At 41.3% G+C, this 20,000-nt stretch overlaps 1 protein-coding gene across 4 annotated transcripts in view; it reads right to left on the reverse strand.

The window, feature by feature from the left end:
- Positions 1-7,160: 7,160 nt before the first annotated feature.
- LOC135100679 (sarcoplasmic calcium-binding protein) overlaps positions 7,161-20,000 on the reverse strand; it is an 18,867-nt gene continuing 6,027 nt past the window's right edge. The window contains exons 2-6 of one of the 4 annotated variants that reach the window (XM_064003828.1): positions 19,967-20,000; positions 12,938-13,104; positions 9,947-10,076; positions 7,998-8,101; positions 7,161-7,665 (exon numbers count right to left, since the gene is read on the reverse strand). The exon at positions 19,967-20,000 is cut by the window's right edge and continues 22 nt beyond it. In XM_064003828.1, the coding sequence (XP_063859898.1) occupies positions 7,537-7,665; positions 7,998-8,101; positions 9,947-10,076; positions 12,938-13,104; positions 19,967-20,000 (564 nt within the window). In that variant the 3' untranslated portion in view covers positions 7,161-7,536. Of the gene's footprint in view, positions 7,666-7,997; positions 8,102-9,946; positions 10,077-10,350; positions 10,481-10,939; positions 11,070-11,922; positions 12,053-12,937; positions 13,105-19,966 lie in introns of all 4 variants that reach the window. The other 3 variants (XM_064003829.1, XM_064003827.1, XM_064003826.1) reach the window with 3 other exon arrangements.

Here is a 20,000-nt window from a genome sequence, read left to right on the forward strand (position 1 = left end):
TCTTAGAATAATATGTGATGAGGGAGATGTGGGACAAGAGGGAAGCCTGAGGACCTGCTAAAGAGGGAAGCCTGAGGACCTGCTAAAGAGGGAACCCAATAGAATAATGTTGCAAACCAGTGGATAATTATGATATAATGAAAGTAGAAGAAGCAGTTTATATATATATATATATATATATATATATATATATATATATATATATATATATATATATATATATATATATATATGGATAGATGTACTTGATCAGCATAGAAACTTCAGAATTAGGTCAAAATTGGAAAGAAGAGCAGAAGAGGCAAAAGATGATAAACTAATGGTGACTGGGGTTTCAATGTACATTTGGGGTCTAAAGAGAAACAACAGCTTCATGAGAATGGTATATATGTGATGGAACTCATGAAAAGGTAGAACCCAAAACTACATAACACTGATGAAAGATGCAAGGGTGTAAGAACTAGGGAACAGAGAAGGGGGAAGAGTAATGCTGATTTTGCTTTCATAAGTGAAAGGCTATACTCCCACTTTGATAATATGCTTAATGATGAAAATAATAGCATTTTTTATCTATAACACCATTGATAATAATAATAATGTTAAAATTTAAAGCCAGTAGTAAAGTGTCATGAATCTAAAGTAACTGAAAACTCTGATGTGAAGTAGGAAGCATTAAAAAAGGAACATATCAGGTTTTTAGAAAAGACTTTAATAAGCCAAAGGAGGATGTGTGGATGGAGAGTATGGAGAAAATTATAAAAAACAGAAGATAGGTACTTGAAGAAAATAAAGGGATGAAAGCAGAAAGAATTGAATCTACATTACTTAAAGAAGAGATATAGCAAAGAATGAACAAGAGGAGAAAGTATAATAGAACAGGAAGGAATGCCAAAGAAGAAAGGCAAGAATATGAAACACTGCAAAAAAAAAAAATGTAATAATGAATAATTACAATGAAATAAAAAAAGGAAAAATGTGTGTGTGTGTGTGTGTGTGTGTGTGTGTGTGTGTGTGTGTGTGTGTGTGTGTGTGTGTGTGTGTGTGTGTGTGTGTGTGTGTGCGTGCGTGCGTGCGTGCGTGCGTGCGTGCGTGCGTGCGTGCGTGCGTGCGTGCGTGCGTGCGTGAGAGAGAGAGAGAGAGAGAGAGAGAGAGAGAGAGAGAGAGAGAGAGAGAGAGAGAGAGAGAGAGAGAGAGAGAGAGAGAGAGAGAGAGAGAGAGAGAGAGAGAGAGAGAGAGAGAGAGAGAGGAACGGGAGCCTTGAAAACTGGTACAAGAGGCAATACATGAACCTGAAGGATGATGCCTACTGAAATTTAGAGTAAAAATCTCGAATAAAAATTTATTGGAAGATCTCAATATGCTACAATGAAATTAACTAAAAAACAAATATGTGAAAATCTATAATAAGTCAAATGAACAGCATGATGGTAATCATGTGGAAGAGATTAACCATTTCTAGACTTGAATATACCAAAAACATTTAAACAATATTTAAGGTGTGGAACAACTAAATTAAGCGTTGATATGAACAAGAATAGCAAATTAAACAAAGTAAAAAGAAAAAACTCAATTATGATTATATAGATACGGGAAATACTTAAACTTTCCATGTTGCAACTTTAAGGGAAATAAGTTAATTCTTCTAAGGCCCCTTTCACACAACTCCATTAGTTACTTCCTGTAGTCTGCAATGGAGCCTTTTATATGAGGCCATTGCAGATGCCCAGGTGAGGGGCCACCACCAATGGTAGTGCACTCTTGTGACTGGTTGACATGACTCATGGTGGTCACCACTTATTCATGAACATTTTTTCAAATGGCAGCTTTTACATGAAGCCACCAAATGATGCCACCATCATCCATAATTCATTACTTCTCAGTGTTAAGTCAGATTTTGAAGGAAGCAGAAATCCACAATGAATGGAGAAAACATATGGAAGATAGTGGAAGAGATTAAACAAACAAGATCTTATTTGTGAAGTAGAGAAATGCTCAGCAATTTGGGATCCATCCACTGGACTTTACAGGATTAGCAGGCTTAGATGTTCCTCAAATGAGGGCTTGTTCATATGAAAAAATTAAAAGAATTTCTTCACATCATCACTGTAATGTTTAAGATAAAGGCCTCTGTCCATTCTAGATGAAAGCATATGATGCACATGGATTCTCTTTTGAAACAGTCTCCTCTTTCTCCTCCTCAGCAAAGCAAAAAAAAGCAGCTCCTCTTCTGATACCATTCTTTTGATTGACAAACATAAGAGATGGCATGAGTCAGTGGTAGTCACTGATTGCTTACAGCTAACTAACCCTTGCACACTGGTGGAACCAATGCCTACCACAGGTAGTGTTGTGTGAAAGGGGCCTAAATGTGTGGTGGTTTGATTTCACAGGCAGCCTATTGACTGGGAGAGAGTGGGCCATAGTACATACTTCCTAAATGACCATCCTTTTTCAGAGAAAAGCAATGCTAATGACTCTGAAATAACTGTGGACTGTGAAGCGAGGAAAGGCACACCAGACTTCCAGGTCCTATGCTTTACAGGCAAGAGAGAGAGAGGCACCAGGCAGGTAATTGAGATAGTCAGTCAGCAATGAGATACGGGAGAGGAAGGGCACTGTGAAGTAGGCAGCCAGACATAAAGAAGATGTGGAGCAGAGCAGCGGTGTCTGGTGCCTGTGGGTCTTGAAGCAGCATCTGTGTTGCCATAGCAAGCAGACCTGAGGCGAAGGTGGATGTACATGTGGTGAGCAGAGTTTGATACCTGGAAATGTGGTGGCCTGCATGAGGTGCTGTGGAGGCCAGAGGGAGTGCCAGCAAAGAGGAAGACCACAGAGAGTAGATGGCAAGCTGGTTGTGGAACCTCCCTGCTGCTGGAGGAACAGAGGCTGGTGGAGCCTCTGTGAGGTGTCTGCTGTGTACCTGAGGGCCAACCTCACGAAGGACTGCATGAAGAGGACGTCCTGTGGTTATGAGGATTAACGGCTTCTGGAAAGTGCAGCTGAGAGACCTCACCATGTTCAGCCACTGCCCTTGCTTGGAGACATGTCTTGTGCTTCTGCATTGGGTTCACCTTGTGTGTGTGTGGACACCTAAGTGACTCGGTGCTCTGTCTGGTGTGAGTTTTTGTGTCCATGGTGTCCTACGAGACATGAGATAACTGTGCCCTGTTCTCTAGTGAGGAAATATATGCCTACATTGTGCATATAGCCTTTGCATGTCCTTCTTGCCTCACACTCCACTATGCCAATCCCTGTGAATTGCTTCCACTTGCATGGTGGCACTTGGTGATGGACTGAGTGCTGTCCTGACTTCTCTGTGTGAGTTGCTGCCTGTCTGGGTGTGTTACTAATGGCTGGTCGGCTGTGGGTGGTGATGGAAGTGGTGGGTGCCACAACAGTATTAATCAAATTCCTACACATGGAGAATAAAAATTCCCAACATTTGCACTGGATATTGACCTAACTATATTCAGGGCTGGTTTTAAGCCTATTTGACCAGTTTTATAAAATTGAACCCTACATGCCAGCAGTGACAGAGTTACTGCTTGAAGCCTTTTCTGTATTCTAAAAGGAATAAACCATTGCTGAAAACCTGAAACAAAGAATGAGAAATTATTATTCCACGAAATATAAACATATGTAAATTTTTACTTTTGTAGAGTAGGGACCCCACCATCAGTTTTCTAATTGGACCCCGCAATTCCGAGCACCAGCCCTGATTACAATATATACATTTTGTTAGCCTACAGATCCCACTCTCCACTTCAGTGCTGATGAGAATGCCATGCTCATTAACTTTTTGATAAATTTTTGTATTGATAAAAAAGTTACTATGATTGGCAACTTTAACCTCCTTTTTCTTGGTTCTCTGATGCAAGTTTTAGTTAGTACCCTTCCCCACAAGACTATTTACACACATAATAGAGCAAAGGTAAAACACCTTCAGTGAATTCCTTTGCTGTTCACCTTGGCATAACTATCAATCCTACATTAAAGTTTCATGGTCATATAAGAACAGCTGTAGCAAAAGCAACATATATAACCAATAACTTATTGAAGTGCACTTTATGCGGATCCCCAAATCTTATGTTTGAATAATACACAGCTCACATATGACCAAATTTAGAATTTTGGTTGAATTTAGGTCAAAGGAACCCATGAGAATGCTGCCCACATGTTAGGCAAGGTTAGGGGGCCACATTTTAGTAGTTATATTTGCTTTCCCTCTCAAAAAATGAGAGTTTCGAGTTATTCGCGCATTTATTTCACTTCTTTTTGCGTTCCTCAACAAAAATCGGTAAATTTGTAGTTTTACCCAATATCCCCAATCTCTACTTACACCCCCCCAACCCCTCCAGCAAGCTTGGGGCCTGTGGGGAACCAGGTTTTTTTTTGGGGGGGCCAAATACGAGTGATATATAGACTTTGAAAACGTAAGGAAATTTCCCTAGAAGTCAAGGAAATTTCTTAAATGTAGCAAACCAAAAAAACTATTATAACCAGGGGGCTGTGCCCCCCTTGAACCCCCACCATTAATATATTCGAACACAACCAGAAAGCTAAGGTAACCTAACCTAACCTTACCTATCCTAACTTAACCTATCCTAACCTTACCTATCCTCATTAAACGTCAGAACACGTGACTGAGTCACGCACCTAGAGCGTCTGTGCAGCATTGATAACACACACGAACACACTCCAGCATTGGTAACAAGCACACGAACACACTCACTATCCTTTCAATGACTGTGGAAATAGGATCCCAGCTAAAAACTGAGGTAAATCTTTCAAATTCCGTCCCGGCCTTATTATTCGTTTGTGACAAGATAATATGGGGTTAGAAATGCTCCTAGCAGTGTGATCTAGACCTTGAGACACTTCATACTTACGTGCGGTTTATTGGGGGAAACTGCAATTATACCCAAAAATCCTGAATCCCCATGTCCTCAAGCTTGTTGGATCAGAGGGTTTTTTTTTTTTTTTTTTGCCTTAAAGGGCTGGCGCACTTGTAATGAAACGCCACGATGACATTGGAAATACAAGGAATATATTTTATGTACAATAATGGAATCAGAGAAACTTAGGAAATAGTGAACTAAAGAAAGGCGCAATGGAATGCTCAGAAAAAGGAGCTGACAGTGGCACAAGGAGATTGAAGTAACAAGGCCCTGTGCTGTTACAAAAACCATCCGTACCTGACGATACCGTCTCATCTGATCTGACCCAGCATAAATCGAGAAGTGGGAGAGATTACAAATACTGCCTGGCTAATGTAGCTAAGCACACCTTACGCTATACTTGCTTATGTACATATAGGCTGAGTGCAAAATAACAGAAACATTATTAACACAAAATTTCACCTTGCCTTATCCTCGAACACAGGTCCTGCCCGTTCCTCGCGGTCAAGACATGACGCTTTAGATCATTTGTGTATCACCACAACCCTGAATGTCCTCAAATATCGCAGTCCTTGTGAGATTCACAACAATACCACAGTGAGATTTAAAGAAATTCAGAGCCGTGTCACTTTTATCAGAAATTAATGCAGTTTCTTTGAAATAGGATTAGGAGCACTGACCACAACAAACACATGAGGATAGAGATCCCGAGCTTGGCATTGGCCTTCCCTAGTCCCACGCAGTCATGTTACTGGTAGATTATTTCCACAAAATTTTCTTATTGGCTGTGATGCACTCCTCACGCAGACGCACTTTAAGACTCGCTTCCAAACCCATGTTCGAACAGTCTTCCTCGAACAGCACAGATCGAAACACAGGTTGAATATACAATGGCAGCCAGACCTGAGAGACGTGATTCGCGCAACGCACTAAGATTCAAACGATTGACTGAGTGGTGATGGAAAATCAGTAAGGCATAATCAGAATTCAATAAGGCAAGGCAGAACATTCCCAATTTTGTAAGGTATTTTGGTGATAATGCAAGTCTTATTTCTTTACAGTGAGTCTTACAGTCCTGCAGTTCCTCATTCACGCAAACGCAATGGAAACAAACACTTTTTCCTGCAGGTGTAGTAACTATAGAAGAAAACTGCGTGCGGCTAAGGAAGGATATAGATAATCGACCTCCGATTTGTGTTCATAAGAAGTGTTTCATATCTCTGAGAAAGACATTTGCGACGGAAATGTATTGCGTTTACCCTTCTCCGAATTTATCAACACAAGTCCCGCGTATTCGTCTTCCAGCAGACGTCTCTTCTCCAGCTGCCCACGAGAATCGACATTCATGACCTAATCGATCAAAATGTCTTTTCCAGTAGAATATACTATGGAGAACATTGATTTGTATTTATTTACTGACTGACTGAATGAGTGATCTAAGGACTTTACTTCAACCTTCACTTCAGACACGTGTGCTAGCTAGAACGTAATCATATTCTAGCTTAAGTTTGTTGTCATAGTCACTTTGTTGTTGTTGTTGTTGTTGTTGTTGTTGTTGTTGTTATGTTCTGTTTAAGAACGAAAAAGTGCCTTAAACATTCATGACATTATCTATTTATGATGTAAAGTAGTAAATTAATATGACATTAGTACATAATACATAGAATATGAAGAGATATACTAGCGTGGTATTTATGGTTTAAACTATTAATTGATGAGAAGCAATTCTTAATAGTCATCTACTTCGAAATGATGGGACAAAAGGACATGGCCAACTGAAGAGGCTTTTTTCGTGGCCACCACCTGAAAGGGTGACATCATAGACAAACAAGTGGATAAACAAAACAACCTTCGATTCATGACAATTATTGCATACTGCATCATGTAACGAACAAATAGAACAAAATTATTGTAAACTGCAATCTTCACAATCTAATGACAATGCACTTGTTTCGCTCGTAAGTAAATACTTGTGAGTAGTGAGCGATTAATAACAAGGAATGAATTTTGATAATATTCCCTCTTCTTTTGGTAGTTCGATAGCATGCACATTATATATACACACGTTCCTTTTTTTGTTTCATATATATATATATATATATATATATATATATATATATATATATATATATATATATATATATATATATATATATATATATATATATATATATATATATATATATATTGAATTATGTGATATTACCTAGTCTCTCCACATCTTTTACTTACTGCTATGGAAGGAAAAAAATATAGATGAGCTAAAACATTTCAACGTTTATTCGACAATAAGAGAAAAGTATGTGATCGTGTTAGTAGACGATCTTGCCTGGTGTTGGTCTGGCCAGAAGAAACCCAAAGGTGGAGGGGTGGCCGGGGCAGGGCGGGTCCCCAATCCAGGAGTCTGGCTAGGGACTTCCAGATCGTCAGGTCGGCTGTTACAGGCAGAGATGGTATTGCCTGTACTTCAGCTTGGCATCAAAGGGAGACGAGTATAAAAATGATGCGGCGAGGAACTGGGCACTGCTGGGTGTGGAGGGGCGGGCGCTAGGCCAGCCCAGGTTGCGAGTGTGCAGGATGTCCACCCACAGCGTAGGGCCTCGCACGTGGGCAGGGTCTTGATGCCTCTGGGACTCATTTACTGCACCTCCTTCAGGGGTCCGAAAAGGTAGACGGCATTGCACTTCTCGTCAGGGTTGGAGATGAACTGGGCATACAGCTCCTGGTAGCGGTTGAGGCTGATGCCACCAGCCTTCTTGTCATCGTCCTGTGGGAGCAACCGTGATTTATAGACTACTTTCTTACTATCATTCTCAATACGACCGCCTGGTTCTGCCCTCTCTTAACTTATAGAGCGCGTACCTTTTATGTTCGTTCCACTTACTCGTACATGGAAGTGTTAATTGATAAATGTCTGTTTAATCTCAAGTAGCTGTTGACTGAATAAGTTAGTTAATCTAATGTAAAAACAGATTCTCTGACTGTTTGTTTCTGTATTTCATCCGTTCTTAAACAACCTCAATGTAAATGTTTTCGATTATAGAGTATTCGGATACTTTTTAACTAAATGTAAGAGAAAGGAAAGTTACAAGTACTCACAGTGCAGAGCTTGGCATAAGCATCATCAATCTCCTTAACGGAGGAGAAGGCACTCCTGGAGATGCAGTCCAGCCTGTACTCATCAACGCCAACAAGACCGTCACCTGTGGTGGACGAGGCGACACATTAATACAAGGTGAATGAAGACCAAAAACCGTGGTGATGCCTTGTGGTAACAACAAAATTTAAGTGTCTCTTAGGTTATTGTCAAGAAAGCAATTCATAAAATGGAGCTTAGAAGTGGGGTAAAATAATGCAACAACGTTCTCTGATGTCTAAGTTATGTTCAAAAAGACTAAGCTGATGGAAGCCTCTGTTTTACATGTGTTTTAACTTACGTTATGTGCAAGCATAGTTTGGGAAAAAAGAGACAGATGCTGCAGACAAGCAACTGATAGACGGGCATTGGATGTCTGGAAGCTGTGATGCTGACGAAAACAAATGTCAGTAAGGTATTAATCATGACCTGCAACAGCCGACACGTGTCAACTGGCAGTTCACGGCAAGCACACGAGCGATCCACTACAGGTTGTACTCAATGACTACAGGAACTCTTCAGAATGGTTCATCAACGATCGGAATACCAGAGCAGGAATTTATGTATTGTGACTGTAGTTCAACATTCTGATATTTAGAGCTGACACCGTGTTTCACTTCATGAAACGCAAGACAGTCCTTCAAATTTTATGACTCAAATGTAAGTAAAGAATAACAGTCAGTGCTAGCATATAGCTAAGACATCTATAGAGTGACAAAAGTAAATTCGAGCCCTGGTTGTGTTATTTGGGAAAAAGATAAATAAAACAGTGAACTTAATAACAACTGAACAATCATGGAAAACTAAGTGAGGGGCGATAGAATGAAAAGAGGAGGAAGGATGAGCCGTGACCATCATGCTGGGATGGCTTCTCGTGGCTCTTATTATTACTACACTGAATTTTTTTTTTTTTCAAGTTCTTGAAAAAAAAAATACAGTGTAGTAATAGTAGTAATAAGAACAAACGGGAATCACACCTCACAAAAGCATTGCTCCAAATAATACCAACATGCACAATATACATTGATTGAAAAATTTGTGTCTAATGTAAATAATTTCAAACATCAAGAAAAGGAGTGGGGAAAATACCGTGGAAGCTTCTTGCAGATTCGAATAAAAGAAATGATAGACGGTGAGTAGAGGAAGACACGGGATTATAGTTTGACACCGTATGGATAGAGTTAGGGTGAACCGGATACTGGATTATGAAAATTAATTTCATTGTTTTGTGTATCTATTCAGTGACAATTCTCGGTTCCATAGATTTAAGGGTGGAACATGATGTACAATGAAGCAAAAATCCAAGACATATCAGTCCTAGATGGATGCATTTGCGAAATTCGTGTCATCCAGGTTAAAAGTGACGAAGGCCGGAATTAAGAATGTAACAGACTAGCATTTAATATTTTGGGTATTAATGTATTCATAATTTACAGAAAGGTAAAAGTAAATAATAATAGTATGAAAGACTGATCGTTGTTCTTTAATAAAGTCACGGTTGTATTCGTAGTTATGTGTCTAAGTATTTTCTCATTATATGTACAAAGAACAACAACGCTGTGTTACATGAAAATGTGTGTACCATATCGTATACTGCAGAAAGCTTCTAGTAGGGGAACTACCTACTACATGTTACCGAGACAACAGTGTATGCAGGAGGGACGCTAACGGGAAACGTCTACTGGGAGTGTCTACGATACACTGAGGGTCTACAGATCCAGGTATGTGGTGCCAATTTTCGTACATTTGCAACTAAATATGCATCTGGCTATATTTAAGCTTTAAGCTCTGGAATACAAAATAAGGAACATTGCAGTCGGGACTACCAAGAGATACCCCTCCAGACGGGGGTTCCACAGGCAAACATGACGCCTGGGATCTCAATCTCTTGTGTGCGTCCTTTATAACATACCATTTACGTCAACTGTCTTAAACTGGTTAGCAATGAACGACTTGAAAGCCACTGGGAAGGATGGAAAGTCCTTGCCAACACAAACGTTCTGTACTGCTTGCTTGAACTCGTCAATTGACACCTCTCCGTCCTGGAACCAACAAGGGGAACTATGAATACCGTTTATAGCCTTTGGTGACACCCGGAACGGACTCTCCTAGTGAAGAATCTAAGAGGAGATTGAGTGGGCGGGGTATGCTTGCTTTTTAGGAGCCTCGGACTATGTGCTTGGTCTGAGACTTGTGGAGAAGTTGATTTAGAAATGGAAGGTAAATGGAAGTGATAGACTAGAATAATCGCAGTCTAAAAAAAAAAAAAACACCTTACACAAAAGAGACCGAGATGAATAAATCGGTGAAACATACCGTTCACATCAACAGTCTTAAACTGATTTACAATGAACACCCTAAAGGCATTGGGGAATTCATCGAAATTCTTGCCGACACAAGCGTTCTTGACAGCCTGCTTGAATTCTTCGCCGGAAACTTCCCCATCCTGGAAGTAGTTTCAAGTGAGGGTTGGGAGGTAGGCAGGATCATGGGAACTGTCGACCTGAGTCTGGATGTGTCCTGGGAAGTTTGTCGTGTCCGTCGTGTCTGGCACATGTCCTGGTCAGAGTGACATGTGGTGTGAAGTTCGGAAGAATGCCGAGACATTCCGTTCATGTCAGTAGTTGTGAGGTGAATCATAATAAAAGAAAAGAAAACAAGAAACTAATAAATGTTAAGCTTAAATTCAGGTCGTCGCTGAAGTGTAATTTCACAACCCGCAGAGACCTCCCGAGCTAGGCACAACAAAGTGGGTGTTCAAGTTGCGGGAAGTAAAATCGCGTTAGCAGCCACCTCCACCTATAAACAAGAGGAGGGGCGGGAGGTCAAAGAAGTGAAGTGTTACTGTCAAGGTGGAGTGAGGGTGCACATTGTTGCACGCCAATCTGCAGGTATTAAGACATACCGTTCACATCAACAGTCTTGAACTGGTTGGCAATGAAACTCTTGAAAGCAGAAGGGTAGTTGGCGAAAGACTTGCCGCAGCAGTGTTTCTGAACGGCCTGCTTAAACTCGTCGACAGTAACCTCACCGTCCTGTAAGCGATAAGATAATGCAAGGAAGAAAAAACGAGGAAGCTGGCAACGTAGAACGCCAGCAGAGGAGCCGCGACAGCTTTCCCGTGGTGCACAAAATAAAGGACCTTGAGACAGACATCTCCATGGTGTCTGTAGATGAATTATCATCCTGTGGGTCGTATAGTTGCTATCTAACGATAAGCAGAATCTATAATCGGTGGTCTATAATCTGCATTCACGAGTACAGTAAAGTCTGAATTAACATGTGATGTGGACTACAAAGCTATGGTGTTTTGGCGCGCGTAAAAATATCTATTGCTCTTTTTTCATTTTCAAATACCGCACCAGCACTACTCTTGCACAACAGGTGGAGCCAGGACCCAAGTAAACCTCTTTTTATAAATTACAAATGTCCTATTATGGATATTGTGTTCTAGAGAATTATTATACTCGTGTGTGTGTGTGTGTGTGTGTGTGTGTGTGTGTGTGTGTGTGTGTGTGTGTGTGTGTGTGTGTGTGTGTGTGTGTGTGTGTGTGTGTGTGTGTGTGTGTGTGTGTGTGTGTGTGTGTGTGTGTGTGTGTGTGTGTGTGTGTGTGTGTGTGTGTGTGTGTGTGTGTGTGTGTGTGTGTGTGTGTGTGTGTGTGTGTGTGTGTGTGTGTGTGTGTGTGCTTGGTGAGGAGCGACAAAGACCGTTATTGAACATGATTTAGGCAGCGTTGATGGTATTAGAAGACACCTAACGTTTATAGCGGACATGTTGGAGTTGTGATTCAGAGACGCAACACCACACAGTTATAGCGCAGCGGGTAAGTAGCGGCTGTCGGCGGTTAGTGCTTCGCGGGCTCCGGCGTCACCACTGGCTGGACCTACCGTTGATATCAATAGTCTTGAACAGGCGACCAATGACAGTCTTGAAGCAAGGAGGGAAACCATCAAAGCTCTTGCCGCAACACAGGTTCTTGACGGCTTGTTTGAACTCGTCCACAGTGACCTGACCGTCCTGTAAACAGCAGTGTGCATCCTACACAAGGAGCTCCTCATCCATGGACTAAAGGATAGTTCTCTCGGGTCAGTGTACGCCTTTGATACTTCTCCTAAGCACCGCCACCCCTTCCTCCACTACATCCCTGTGCTGTAAAAGCTAAAATAACTCTGCCTACCACCAACCTCGCGTGTTTACCGCAACGAGACTCAGTTAAGTTTCGCAAAAAAAAAAAAAAAAAAAAAAAAAAAAAATCCTGGGCTTGTTGAAAATATATTCAAAGGAAGCCCTACAGTCTATTGCCTACATATACTGAATGTCACCACATCTACATATAGGTCATCAACGGTGACGACGACTATAATTTTTCTAGTGAAGTACACCTTTATGCAGCACACGTGCACCTCTCAGCCAATCCACGGCTCGGTGGCTCCTTGGAGAGTCCCGCCAAGCCCCTACCACAGCTCACGCCTTTCAAAACTACTTAACTACTTCCCTACATCCTGTACATATCATCATGGCAAAGATTTCTTGGCTTTGGCACATGACTAGGTGGGAGACTTCTGTGTACTAAAGGAGAATTAGAATACCAGCTTATTTCAGTATATGATGAAGACAGATTATTAAAACTCCATCAAAAGTAGCCAATCAACTGGTGCCTATGGTCAATCCGTGCGTGTACTCGCCATTAAACTTAGAGAGAGTAATCTTAATTTTTCTATCCTTAAACTTCTAGGACTAATAAGCAGTACATTAAGCTACCAGAAAGTCATGACTACGACCTTCCTTTCACTCTACTCAGAACTTCGCTGAAATTTTACTTAGATATCTAGCAACTTAGTCGTAATTCCAGAACGAGCTCTCTGTTTCCTCCGAGCTGCGTCACCTCCCCCTCAGCCCTACCTTGTTGAAATCAGCCAGTTCGGCGATCTCGTTCCAGAGGTTGCTCATGATCTTCTGGTTGTTGGCGTAAGCGTCGGAGTTGAATTCGCCGCGGCCCTCGATGAGTGTGTTTCTCAGCGCCAGGCACTCGAAGTCATTCTTGTCGAGGTAGCCATTGTTGTCGATGTCTGAAGAGAAAAGAAAAGAGAAAGATGTAATTTTCACCGGAAATATGTATAGTTTTCTTCTATTTTAGTCATTTTCTCCGTCACACCACACGCTACACTAAAAAGAAGGCATAACATATTCCTACAATTATGTTTACGAGTACGTTCGCTTTCGTGGTTAAAAATGAAAAAGAACAATTGTCTTAAAATGCTTACGTGCATGTGCGTGTGGGTGAGTGCGTGTGTGAGTGACCATAAGGTCCATAAACCTACAATCATCAATCAACAGATCGAGGTGAGCACCACAATCTTCTTTCAGATCCACCGCCTGGAGAGCACAGTAAATAACGCCACACTCCTCCTGAGCCTAATAAAGGATTTGGCAGACTATTTCGGAGGGTGTTGGGTCCCGTCTATCGATAAAATGGTGGGTGCCAGGATCAATATGTTTGCTAAAGTCCACAGTACCAGGAACCTATTCTTCTTGTTGCCTCCATTGGGAACGAGGACAATGAGGAGGACAAGGTAAAGACGTGATATATAAAGAAACGATGCGACTCTGTATGCGTTTTCCTCGAAGGAGATATGGGTTACTGTAAGACGGAAATGTAACCAAAGTGACATTCGTCTCGTCTTGGAAACGGATCGAATCTGTTTAATTACTTCACAACAAAATTCAAACGGAAATCCTCAGCGACCTTGCATCAAGAACGAAGACGCGACTGACGGCACGATCAATTTCCGTGCCAGTAATCCGCGGCAAAGAGGCCCCAATCAGTGACGTGGCGGTGGTCGTTTCGGTCGGCCCGTTCCGCGGTATTGATTATTACTCGTGTGCCCGAGACTCTTTCAACCTGCAGTGTGTTCATTTTGATGCCTTATACTTTTTGTGTATGGTTCCGAGGTAATTACAAAAATTTTATATATATATATATATATATATATATATATATATATATATATATATATATATATATATATATATATATATATATATATATATATATATATATATATATATATATATATATATATATATATATATATATATATATCACTGAGCGAGTGTATGAAATGAATGCCAGAATATTCAGGATGACAAGGAAGAAATCGAAAAATTCTAACCATCAGTGATTGTAATTCAGTTCTCTCTAACGTGCAAGTTTCCTTAATAGAGTTTAGAAACGCATTGCCAATAGGAAACTCTTCAACGCTGCGGGGTACAAGTGCGGCAACTCCCATCCCGAAGCATCGGTGAGGTACTGAGCGAGGAACAAAACCAGTGGCATGTCTACATGTCCTGTCGGGAGTCATAACACGTTTTGTTCGTCCAACACAACCTTTCCGTGACTCTTGTTCTTACATGTGCTGATACTTTCAAGCTAATGCAGAACTAACGACTCCGTGGCACAAATATCACTAAACGCTGCACGGCGGGGTAAGTAGATAGGATATTTTCTCTACTTGTAGTTTAACGAAGAGTTCACTGCTTGAGGAATATGGACGAGAGAGGGAGTGACAGAAGAGGATTTATATGTGACATTGCCCGTAATAAAGCGAAGGAGGAGCTGCTGACCTCAGGGATCGAATCCTGCATGGAGTGATACTTGGGGCGATGTAGGTCTGAAATTAACTCTGCAGGTTCAACTTGCGCGAGAAGCATTGACAGTTGCGTGACAAAGTTGAGTCTCCTCTTGTATGTTGTGGTTGTGCTCTCTCTCTCTCTCTCTCTCTCTCTCTCTCTCTCTCTCTCTCTCTCTAACAGTTATTCTTGCACTGAGTTAAAATTCTGTACCTAGCAAGAAGGCCAGGAACGTGTCACTTCTTGGAGAATCTATTTTACATAACTACGAAACCCAATCGGGGCTCGGCGGAACATGGAGGGCAATATGAGAACATCAAACTCTGAGCAGCGTATGGCGGGAAACAGCGGCGACTCATAGGTGGGCAATGTAACAATGGGCTTGGCAACCTTACTGAAACTTGGCCTCGTCTGCACTGAGGAAATGCTAAACTTGTACACAAATAAAGCCAACCACCACCACTACCACCCGTTAGTGAAGATTCTCAGGTAGACTGAAGTAGATGTGAAAGAAGGCGGAGATTCATCTGAATTGTGTGCTTATCGTTCATGCCCGTCCGTTCACCTGTCCGTTAGGTAAGGTAAAGACAGAGTTATTAAGTGCGTCCTTCACCTGTCAAACGCTAGAGTGACGTGCATTCAGAAGATAAAAGGGAGAGGAAAATGCCTTCAGAATACTTTGGGGCGCACCTGGGGAGGAGGTATACAGGTGTAACAGGTGTGGAACTGGGACACAGTAGCGGGATGAGGAAGAAGGAACAAGAGGCAGGGATATACAAGGGTGTTTGGAAAAAAAAAAAGTTTTGCCTCCTCCTCTTCCTCCCTTAGATTCAAATTAGTCTCCCTCGAGTCTAACTGGGCAGGTGTGTGAGACGGTTATGAAAGGAAAGCAAAACAAAATAAACAAATAAAACAGATAAGTACAAAATAAATAAAGAAATAAAAGAAATAACAGAAATAAAGAAATAAAGAAATAAAGAATAAGAAAATCGCAAAAGTTAATCAAGAAGATAAATATAAGAAGAAAGGTAAGGGAATATGATCAAATTTAAAAGCTAAACTGAATGAAAAAAAAATGTTATATCGGTTCTGATTTCCACTGAACAAAACAATTCCTTTAAAGAAATACAACATAATACTTTTTTGCAGAGTGAACAAACTCTGTTAACTGGTAAAACTCAACGAATTCAAAGAGGAGTTTGAAATAACAGAAAGGCATACGTGAACTAATAAAAATCAGCTTTCATTTAGGATTTGGTCCCTCGAGGCAGTTTTTCCTGAAGCCGTAAAGATGTGGATGGTTTGAAGGTGGTCTTAATGGTGTCTCGTGTCCCTGCCCAAGAGGCCGAGGAGGGTGAGGGAGGGGGAGGAGAAGAGTCAAGATAATGAGAAGGGACGCTGAGGTTACAAGGGGCGGCGGTGAGAGGGGGTGAGAGAGTAAGAGGGGGTGGATCCAGGTAAAAGGGAGGAGGGCGAGGTGAAAGAGGCAGTTAGCGGAGCCTGAAGGGTAACGTGACTGAATGAGCCACCAAGACACGTAGGGGAGCAAAGAGGAAACAAATGAATAATAACCGGAGGAAGAAAGAAGACACTTTCAAAATAATACTCCCTTTTCCACTCTCCGCCTTGGTGTGTCATAAATATTGGTCAAGATGTCAACGGTACCATTTGCCGCTTTGCCCTCATACTACATCTTCCTCACTGTGTCTGGGTCTCGGAAAATGTCAAAGGCTACGCGAGAAGTGAGAGCTGGACACGCATATGTTTGAATTTCGGCGGAAAGGAAAAGAAGGGCGATTGGCGTTCAACAAAGGTGAAAGTGAAAGAGAAACTCCTGGAGCAAAAACGAGTATAGGAAAGCGGAATAAGATAGAAAAGAAGAAAACAGGAGGAAAAGGAAGAGGAATAACGAGAAAGAGGAAATAGGGAACCGGATGTAAATACACAAGAAAAATACAAATACGACTAAAAATATCAAAGAAGAATACAGAAGAGCGAAGAAATGAAACAACAACAACAACAACAACAACAACAAAAAAAAAAAAGTACCATCAGGAAGTAACATGGAGGGCACAAGGAGACAAATAAGAGAAGGTAGTGGACAGAGAGAGCAACAACTAAAGGGAAAAAGAAAGGAAACTAAGTAAAACTCAAGGATGAAACACTAAAAAGAACAGAAAAAAACACAGAAAAAAAAACAACAACCAGGAAGTAACACGGAGACCAGAAGAAGACCCAATAAAAAGAGGAAGTGGACGGGGAAGGCAAACAAACATGTCGTCAGAGCGTGTGTGGGAAGGTAAAGTCGGATCGGGAGGTATTCAATAACACTGCTCTGAATAAAGTGTGACTTATTGATGGCTTAAAGGTAGAGGCGAGCACCGTGCATCAGCAGTGGGGAAGTACTAGCAATGAAGCTCCGTGGATCCGACAATCTGTTCTATTTGGTTAACTCGTTCTTAGTCACTGTTCGAAAAAATCTCAATAAAACAAAACAAGAAGCTTTAGATGTTGCAGAGTAGTACCGCCTCGAGTTTCTAGCGAGCTTTACTGAATAAAACAGCGTGTGAGTAAAAAATGACGCCAGGAAAACAGGAGACAATAGCAGGGCATATGAGAAGGGACTCAATCTAGTGTCTGGTACACGAGGACATTCAGTAGGGCGGCAACACCATCACGGCTAGGAAAGGGAAGGTTTTCTTAGCGATCGATATTAACCTCGGGGCATTCAACACGAACTGCTTGAAAGAAGAAAGAAAGAAAAAAAAAGATTCAGGCACATAAAAAGCTGGTCTACGTAGGTAAGTCAGAAAAGGTTCTATCATGCCACCCACAAACTCCCTCAACTACACAAGGAGGTCGCGAGAACTACAAGACAAACGTAGAACAGTAATACTTTTGACTGGTGTCGGAGAGCGAAGAATATTGATCAGTCAAGGAGAGGGAGGGAACGCCGATTAAGGGGGATGAGACACCGTTAACAAACACAGCTCTAGGAAGTTTTATACCGCGCAGAAACAGGTGGTACGGGTGGCCTAGTGTGACTGCGGAGGCTCGTAGAGGTAGTGAGGCAAGCAATCTGAGACGCAGGGCAGTAACAAGTGACAACTGTCTGATCCTTGCAAATTTACAGAATATCTGTATTTGTGTTTCAGGTCATACTTACAGGAGGAACAGGTAAGGGAATGAGACTAGTGACTAACACTTGATATGGGGAGAGACACCGAAGTGAAAGAATTTAACTTCTCTTTTTCTGGCCGCAATGTACTTGTGAGGCGTTGAATATATCATGAGGGCAGCGGTCGCCACGTCTGCGCACCTCACACACTCCCCACTGTGACAGCCTTGGTCATCTTTAATACTGGAGAGAAATCGATCTGTTAACTTCCTCATCTCAAAATAACTCCTTCCATTACGTCAACTTTGTCACCATTCGCTTTAATTCCCTCATTCACTGGCAGTCTGAAGTTAAAAACACGACCCTGATTCTTAAAGGACACCTTTTTTATCTTCATTTACCTGACTTCATCCCTCCACGCCGAGCTCTGGATACGAAGAAGTAAACGAAAACTTTAACAAATACTTTCCACACATTATTTACTTCACTGATGGAGCTGAGCGATGAGATTCAAAGATCTATTTGCTCTCCAAAGTTTGAGGAATTGAAGTCATAACATAGTAGGGAGACGAGACGTTCGGGTACTGAGTCTCACACCCTTCCAAGTTTAGATATAAAGGAGAGCAAAGCAGCAAGGAAGGAAAACTCGCCATAAGCCCTAAATAGACTGAAGGTGGTTTCTCCGTCAGGGCTTCCTACTTTTATCAGTCTAAAAATGGGAAATGTCACGGGTTAATTGGGAGCAAGACTCGGGGCCCAGGAGTGTGGCTGGAGAGAGAGAGAGAGAGAGAGAGAGAGAGAGAGAGAGAGAGAGAGAGAGAGAGAGAGAGAGAGAGAGAGAGAGAGAGAGAGAGAGAGAGAGAGAGAGAGAGAGAGAGAGAATAGAAAAGAAGGAGGAGAAAAGAAGAAAGAGTAAAGAAAGAGAGGAGGAGGAGGAATAGAAGCTCAATTCACTAAATATTTTACTAAACTCTCGCTATCATTATCCTTGACTTCCTCCAGTGCTCGTCTCTCTTCATACCGCGGCGTGGTCTTCACTGCATTGTCTCTAGACTGGAACAAAAGAACACAACATCCACGCAAAGAGCCTCCGTTCGGAGTTCCGCTGGGCATTATGCTTGGCCTCTCCCAGTAAATGGTTCCCTCGCTTCAATGCCGTCTAAGGCCACATTTCGCTACAGTCAGCCCAAGAAGTAAAGGGAGTAGTTCGTCATTAAATTTCAGCACAGCCACTTCCTGAATATTTCATCTGTTTTCTCTGCCCTTCGTTTTCTCTTTGTTATTCTTTTACTGTCTTGTGATTCTTCTGATGCCTTTCTCTTTCCATTTCAGATCGCTGTCCTTATGTTTTAGTTCTAACTCGCTGAGAGAGAGAGAGAGAGAGAGAGAGAGAGAGAGAGAGAGAGAGAGAGAGAGAGAGAGAGAGAGAGAGAGAGAGAGAGAGAGAGCGTTTTCACCATTACATTTTATCTAAAGAAAAAAAAAAAAAGAGGCACCAACAACTGGCAACACTGGTTTAAAAAAAAATATCCTTGTCTACGCCGTAGAGGGAAAATAGAACGGTAGACAAAATCTCACTCATTCGGATATACTTGTAATTCTGAGGCAAAGTTAATGAGAGAAAAAGGGAAACTGAAACTGAAACTGAAACGACTACACAGGCATGGGGAAAAGATGATCGTAATATATCTATTATTAGATAGCGAAGGAAAAAACGTGTGAAATAATGAAAATCTGACTAGCATAAGAAATTATGGGGGAGGACGTGAAGCTCAGACAGTAAAAAAAATAAAATAAAATAAAATAAAATAAAATAAAATAAAATAAAATGAAATAAATAAATAAATAAATAAAGTAGCAAAAAATGAATCAAGGAAGAATGTGTAGGGGTAAGAGACAAGACGTAAGAAAAAAAAGAAAGAAAGTAAAAGCAAAGTGAGTGGGCATGTGACTTAAAGACAAAAGAAAAAAAAAAAATTAGCAAAATTAAAATGGAAAAGTAGTCTTGAAAAAAAATGTTTGACTTCATGAAAGAAAGAAAGAAAGAAAGAAAGAGAGAAAAATCTTATGAGAAAGTGGAATGAAAGCCTGGAGTTTACATGCGGGGTGAAGGCAAAAAAGGAAAGACGGAGGAAGGAAGAAGGAAGAAGGTAAGAAGTAATACGAAGAGAGCTGCGACTTACCGTACATGTACCTGACGACGTACTTGACACGGTT

The sequence above is a fragment of the Scylla paramamosain genome, chromosome 5, assembly GCF_035594125.1.
Source record: "Scylla paramamosain isolate STU-SP2022 chromosome 5, ASM3559412v1, whole genome shotgun sequence".
Taxonomy (NCBI): domain Eukaryota; kingdom Metazoa; phylum Arthropoda; class Malacostraca; order Decapoda; family Portunidae; genus Scylla; species Scylla paramamosain.